At 44.1% G+C, this 7,631-nt stretch overlaps 1 protein-coding gene across 3 annotated transcripts; it reads left to right on the forward strand.

Annotated features, from left to right (window-relative positions):
* Window positions 1-14: 14 nt before the first annotated feature.
* Window positions 15-5,926, forward strand: LOC121843453 (endogenous retrovirus group PABLB member 1 Env polyprotein-like). Of its 3 annotated transcripts, none has more exons than XM_042313046.1 (2): window positions 15-1,551; window positions 2,098-5,926. In XM_042313046.1, exon 2 carries the CDS (start codon window positions 4,003-4,005, stop codon window positions 4,951-4,953), a length of 951 nt encoding a protein of 316 aa, XP_042168980.1. In that variant the 5' UTR covers window positions 15-1,551; window positions 2,098-4,002; the 3' UTR covers window positions 4,954-5,926. The 3 variants fall into 3 exon arrangements, with proteins under 3 accessions (XP_042168980.1, XP_042168981.1, XP_042168982.1); XM_042313047.1 differs by having other exon boundaries at window positions 2,242-5,926; XM_042313048.1 differs by having other exon boundaries at window positions 15-1,480; window positions 2,242-5,926.
* The last annotated feature ends 1,705 nt before the right edge of the window (window positions 5,927-7,631 follow it).

Here is a 7,631-nt window from a genome sequence, read left to right on the forward strand (position 1 = left end):
GTTATGGTCTTTGGGTAAATACAAAATGTGCTTTGTTCTTTCTGCATATAAAATATAAAATGTAAAAATATGTAAACAAGGGATAACAGTTATGTCAAATAGTTTATTGAGGTAGGATTCTCTGCAAGGGTTATGTTGATAACTACATAATCTGTAGCTCATCTGAGAGATTGCCAGTAGAATAAGGGAGTTATCATGGAAGGTGATTATCACCACAACAAGTGTGTGTGGAACTCTAACCCACCCTATTGGCTGAATAGTGTGGGACCACTGTGTCTGATGACCTGTGAACTGTCTCTGGAATGCTATGTACTGGGAGAAGAAAGACTAAAGGGGATAATGACCTTATAGTACCAGGCCACTCATGACAGAAAAACAGAGGCAAAAAGGTGCATGATAAAATAGATGTTACTGGTACTAAAAGTTTTTAGTATAATGTTAATTATTAAAGGGATGATGAACTAAATTGAGTAGGTAAAATTTGAGTTAAAGTAAACACTAAGGACTGTTATCCTGAATATTGGATTGGACAATTTATAAACAACATTTAGTTATGTTTTGAATATGGGAAAACTCTGGAAACTAATCCTGAGACGGGTTGGTTGACAGAACTTGCAGAATATTAGATTCTTTATTTAGCAATGTCATTGTGATTGGAGTGATACATTGGAATGAATGGCTGTTGTGTGATGGCACCCAGGGATGAGGAGGACATTACAAATAGTGGTGATGTGTTGCAAATATGCAGTTATTATAATTTACTTTACTATTTTTCTTGTTTGGTCAATTTATTTTTGTCTTGAGGTAAATCTCAGGAGAGACTGATATAAATTGACTAGAGATGATTTGGGAGTGTTTGAGTACGTATCGGACTGTGGAAGGAAATTGGGAGTAGTGATTTATGTGTTATGAGTTGGAGGAACTGTGGTTACATTGGGGACTCATATGAAGGTTGTGATAACAGGGGGGGTGTTATTTCTGGAGGCGGTGTGTGTTGATAGACAGGATGGTTTGAAGAGGGGGAAGGATAGTTGGTCTTGTATAAATAGAGACAATTCTAAGGGTAGATAGAACATTACACACACCTAGATTATGGTAAAAGTAATAAGTAGTGGCATTTTGAAGAAGCTTAGGACTTAGTTTTGTTAGGATTGGATATTCTTTCAACTGGAAGACACTTGACTGAGTACATGATATTCTTACAGCAGTTGCTGTAGGGACCATAACGTGGATATCATTATGAATATTTTTGTGGCAAGAGGTCAGGTATTTGAGACAGAATGTTTACGTAACAGAATGTTTACATAGGGCTGTTATTTAAGAAAGTCTGTTGTCAGGAAATAACCCATGTGTTAGTATGTATGTTCCCAGGAAAAGAGCAGTAAGATGCCAGATGGAACGGCATGGGCTGAATTCTGGAGACTGAGTGTACATCAAGATACACCAGGCTGGGGATATACTTCGTACAGCACCTGCAGTGGTAAAGATCGTCATGTCTCTCTTTGATGGGTGCATAAGTTTCACAAGAAGTAAGGTCCAGCTGAATAATGGGTGAGCTTGAAAACACCATGACAGAGGACGTGAAACAAAACAAAAGAGAGAGAGAGAGAGACTAGATTCTACTGTAGACATACTGGGTTGAGTTTGGGGGTTATTTGGTTTATTTGATAATGTATCATGTGAATAAGGATAGATATTAGGGTAGTTGGACCTAAACCACATGTTGAAGGCTCGATGTGGAAGCCCATTCAGTGTTGAATTACTTCAAGAATAAATAATGTTGATTAAGGTTATGCACATGCTTATCAGTTGATATAGAGCAATTGGGGAACTAAATTTTTTTTTTTTTTAAATGACATGATTTGGGAACACCTCTCAGAACCTGTGGCTGAAAGGGGAAGACTGGATAAAAGCATGAGGAAGCTAATTAGGGCCTCCATTTTTGTAGAGTCTAGCAGAAACACATCCTGAAAGCATAGAGTCGGGTGAAGAGAGAGTGGGAATTGTCATGGTCTAAGATTTCAGTATTTATGAATACAGTCATGCATAACACATAACATTGTCAATACTGTCATGTTGTGTCTTTTGTTTTACAAGTCTTTTGTTTAGGAAACCAGATGGAGAAGGGTTCTCCAGCTTCAGCTGGAATGTCAGTTTGTGTGATGAGTGATGGAAGTAAGAGAATGTATGGTGTAATTGTAGAACAGAGGCCATAAGTCTTTAAGTATGAATGCCCCACAGAAAGAAGGCAGAAACCTGAACCAGGACGAGAGGTTCCACATCTGATGATCCAAGGAGACCAGAAGGACCTCTCCCAGTGATACCAGGAGATCCAGTCTACGGTCGAGTGTTCCGAAGGAAGTGGGATCAGCCGAGGAGAGAAGGACCCTACGAGGAGGCAACAGCCACAAACACGGCCGTCCAAGTGAAAGGAAGCAAGACGTGGTATCATCTAAACCACTGCACCCGAGTCCCGACGGAGAGAAGGACACAACCATACAGAGGTGGGGACACAGAGGATGCTGATTCACCAGAGGGGACCCCGGAGGGAGCAGGAGCAGCGGAATCGATCAAAGCCCCGGGGAGGATTCAAGAAAATGGCAGACCAAATACAACGAGTGCATCAGCTAACACACTCCGAAAAGAGCCTGAAAAGAAAAGAGCCTGAAAAGAAAAGAGACAAACGACCAAAGTTTCCTCCAGTATGGCCAGAAAGCCCAGAAGTGGGAGGGGGTAACATGTCTGCCACTCCTGATGATATACCTGTTGGGGCAGGCCTCTTTGACAGAAGCCCTCTACAGAGGGGCTCCGAGGTATTGCCTAAAGAATGGGAACATTTCTTCCCTGAAATGGACACCTTCCAAATGGAAGCCCAGTCCGGCCTGAGGAGGGAGCTTCAGGGGAGGAAAGAAGGAGAGACCCCACTAACGAGAAGGAAAAGTCGAGTGAGCTGAAGAAAATGGCAATTTCCCCAAAAATGGACTTTTCAGCTCTTACCTGATCTCCATAATGAACCATTGGAATTAGGACCACGAAAGAACAGTGACAATGACACAATAAGAGCGACAGGACAATACGAAGATGATGCACGCACTCACAATCAAGATAAATGATAAAAGCAGGAAGAGAAGAGAGGAACCTGTCGAACGAGGTAAAAAGACAGGACCTGTTGATAGGTTTAAATTTCATGTTCCCTCACCACTTCCAACAGAACCAGGGGAACAGAGGACAGTTTCTGTATGGAAGAAGAAACCTGTACCGGAGGAGCCACTCTGTGGATGGTCCTATGCAAGCACCTGAACAAAAACTGCTGGTGACAACCAAAGTAATGACAACAATGGTGGCGGCTGCTGTAACGACCACAGCAACTACCACTGAGATGACACCAACTGCTCTTAGCAAGCAGACCACGGCAATCACAAAGACACCTGACACATCAGAGCCAAAAGGATTCTTTAATGAGATTTGGAATTCTTTTTCAAACTCAAATGATCTATCTCATGACAAGAACATTGCCAAGATGACAGATATAGATGTATCAGACTCAGAATCGTTCAAAGACACCACACAGGAAGAAGAGGTGAAAAACGAATGTACCTGAACCTGCATCGTCTGAAGAAATGTGTTAAATGTAAAATGTTCAATATTCAGAGAAAATACTACATTCCTTTGTGTGACATAGAATGTAGGATTGCCCATGGGAGCACTAGAGGCAGGACTGTGTTGAACAACATTGGGTTGGGTGACAAGGCTTGTGCTGTATATAACATTTGAACTGAATTAAATGGACCTTTGTTAGATGGAAACACTGTGATTAAAGGAATATATGAATGTTTTTACAGCCATAACACCGAAGGTATTGATGTAGGAAACACCACTGTAGAATGTGATACTATTTGGGTACTAGAGACTGCAGGGGTTCGTAGAAATAAAGATAAAGGGTTGGTGAGGAATAGAAAAGGGTTATGTGGTAAAATAACTCAGGTTGCGCCATCTCTTATTATGCTAAACAATCAAGACAGAGGTCTTGCGGATAGTTTCTGGATGTGTGGAAATAACAAACTGTTGAATGTACTGCCAGATGGGTGGATGGGTCTTTGTACCTTAGTTAGAGCAATTCAACAGGTAACCATTATTAAATCACCCCATGATGACTATGTTAACTCTAGAGTTAAGTGGGCGTATGAGAAAGACACTGAGGTATACCTTGATGCAATTGGACAGCCTAGTGTGGTACCTCGGGAGTTCAAGGCAAGAGATGAAGTTAAATCTGGATTTGAATCTATATTTTTGTGGATAACACCAAATAAGAACTTAGAGTGGATTAATTATATATACTATAACCAACAGAGATACATTAACTATACTGACTCGGCTCTAACGGCATTGGGGGAACAGGTACAGGCTACCAGTAAAATGTCTTGGCAAAATAGACAGGCTCTCAATTGGCTTTTGGCAGAGAAGGGTGGAGTTTGTGTTATGTTCGGGGATGATTGTTGCACCTTTATTCCCAATAACACTGCGCCTAATGGATCCTTTGCAATCACTATGGCTAAACTTAAAGGGTTACGAGCAGAGGTTAAGGCAAATGCTGGGGTGGACTCTCATGTTTGGGATTGGTTAGACTTAGCATTGGGGAAATGGGGAGCCATGTTTGCTAGGATGGCCTTTATGCTGGGAGGGGGGTTATTGGCTCTGGGTATTGTATTTTGTTGTGTTTTACCCTGGGTGAAATCACTTGTGATCCAGACAACGGTTAAACAGATGTTTGTAAGTAGAGCTGACACTCCGGTGATAGTTGATCCTGTGCCGGGTAGGCCAGGCTACTATACTGATGGAAATGGACAGTTATGCAATGTGGTTGGTGGACCCCTTGACTGCTCTTTTGGTAATCCAAACTGCCTGTATGGAGTGGTCTCTGGAGGTGGTTACAACTTGCCAGGGTTTTCATAAGGATGGTTTACATGTATATGCTGACATTCCAAATTCATAGGACAGTCAACTGATACGTATCCACAAAAAGGGTATTTTCCATAGTAAATACAGGGGTACTATGTATGATTTTAATATTTCTATTTTTGCTTATGGTCTTGTGTTTTAGTATGTTTTGTTGAATGTTTTTGATAGGTATATCAATGGATATATCTGGTTTCTTTTAATTAAAAGTTAGTTTTGCCTTCTAAAATGCTAGGTTATATTTACAAACATGTAGGTAACAGTGGGATATCCCGGTTACAAGTGTCTATGGACCATGTCCTTAATCTTTTAACAGAGGTTGGTATCGTGTTTGTTGGAGAGGTGTCTGAGAGGGAGGATCATGTTGATAGCTTAAATTTAAAATGATGTGTCACTTTTATTTTGAAATATTTTTTCTTTTTCACATAAACTAAGATAGCCTTGCCTGAGGTTATGTACTTATGTGCTCATGCTACAACAAAATGTAATGTATTATTTTTTGATGTTTCTATACTTAACTGGATCTTTTACTCTTATGAAATACTAGAGATGTTTGGTTCAGTTGGTATTATATGTGTTACTCTGTTTTTATGTTTTATTGTCTATCATAGGTATTCTCATTCACCGTCCTAGGGTTATATTTGTATTATTATGGGGCTATTTAGCCCCAGAGGGGGGTTATGTGGGTGCAAAATATAACACATAGACAAATGCATAAGATATATAGAAGAGTTGAACACTAAAAACAGACTACATGAAGGGAAGGTGACATAGACGCCTAGACCAGCTGGATATACAAAGATCAGAGGTTCTCTAAGGAGGGGGTCAGCCAAATGACCAACTGATGGATTGCAGGCATCAATCACATCACAGGAGACGCATAAGTCTGTTTGATCTTAGACAACCATATGAAGAGAAGGCGACCAGAACAGCTGGGCACCCTAAAGCTAAAGGAGATGAAAGACACATACAAAAGGGACACAGAGTTAATTACAGAGCCAAAGCATAGGGCTGTAAAATAGAGGAATGTATAGTATTTTTAGGGCAGCTGGACACTAAAAACTAGATATAAAGACACATGGGGTTAATTACAGGGTCTAAAACACAGGCCACAGGAAAGGGGGATGTATATTATCTTTAGGTCAAAGGAAGGGTCTTGTCATCTGCCGAAAGCAGATGTGGGCGTTACTGGGCTGAACAAGCAGGATTGGGATGTAACTTAATTTGCATATGGGAGGGACTTATATGGTAGGTGTATAACTCAGAGCGAGGGCTCTGAAAAAGTGTGTGTGTGTTCCGCGGACCGCTCCGGCTTAAGATACTGTTGTATTAAAAGTCTACATTGATTTTCACAAAGTTCCTGGTTGTGTAATATTTGAACCGATTTGCCACTACACAGGCCGTCGCTGCACAAGTCAGCACAAGAGAAGAGGAGATCGAGCAGAGGACACAAAGGCTTACCCCTCGGACTGAGGGGCATGCCGTCCCTGCACAAGTCAGCACAAGAGGAGAGGAGATCGCGCAGAGGACACAGGTAGGTAACGGAGAACGGCTCGCCCCTCGGACTGAGGGGCAGGCCGACGCTGCACAAGAGAAGAGGAGATCGAGCAGAGGACACAAAGGCTTACCCCTCGGACTGAGGGGCAGGTCGTCCCTGCACAAGAGGAGAGGAGATCGAGCAGAGGACACAAAGGCTTACCCCTCGGACTGAGGGGCAGGCCGTCCCTGCACAAGAGGAGAGGATATCGAGCAGAGGACACAAAGGCTTACCCCTCGGACTGAGGGGCAGGTCGTCCCTGCACAAGTCAGCACAAGAGGAGAGGAGATCGCGCAGTGGACACAGTAGGTAACTGACAACGGCTCGCCCCTCGGACTGAGGGGCAGGCCGTCGCTGCACAAGTCAGCACAAGAGAAGAGGAGATCGAGCAGAGGACACAAAGGCTTACCCCTCGGACTGAGGGGCATGCCGTCCCTGCACAAGTCAGCACAAGAGGAGAGGAGATCGCGCAGAGGACACAGGTAGGTAACGGAGAACGGCTCGCCCCTCGGACTGAGGGGCAACGCTGCACAAGAGAAGAGGAGATCGAGCAGAGGACACAAAGGCTTACCCTCGGACTGAGGGGCTCGGCACAAGAGGAGAGGAGATCGAGGGACACAAAGGCTTACCCCTCGGACTGAGGGGGGCAGGCAAGTCCCTGCACAAGAGGAGAGGATATCGAGCAGAGGACACAAAGGCTTACCCCTCGGACTGAGGGGCAGGTCCTCCCTGCACAAGTCCGCACAAGAGGAGAGGAGATCGCGCAGTGGACACAGGTAGGTAACTGACAACGGCTCGCCCCTCGGACTGAGGGGCAGGCCGTCGCTGCACAAGTCAGCACAAGAGAAGAGGAGATCGAGCAGAGGACACAAAGGCTTACCCCTCGGACTGAGGGGCAGGTCCTCCCTGCACAAGTCCGCACAAGAGGAGAGGAGATCGCACAGTGGACACAGGTAGGTAACTGACAACGGCTCGCCCCTCGGACTGAGGGGCAGGCCGACGCTGCACAAGAGAAGAGGAGATCGAGCAGAGGACACAAAGGCTTACCCCTCGGACTGAGGGGCAGGTCGTCCCTGCACAAGAGGAGAGGAGATCGAGCAGAGGACACAAAGACTTACCCCTCGGACTGAGGGGCAGG

This window comes from Oncorhynchus tshawytscha, unplaced genomic scaffold, assembly GCF_018296145.1.
Source record: "Oncorhynchus tshawytscha isolate Ot180627B unplaced genomic scaffold, Otsh_v2.0 Un_contig_6999_pilon_pilon, whole genome shotgun sequence".
Classification (NCBI taxonomy): domain Eukaryota; kingdom Metazoa; phylum Chordata; class Actinopteri; order Salmoniformes; family Salmonidae; genus Oncorhynchus; species Oncorhynchus tshawytscha.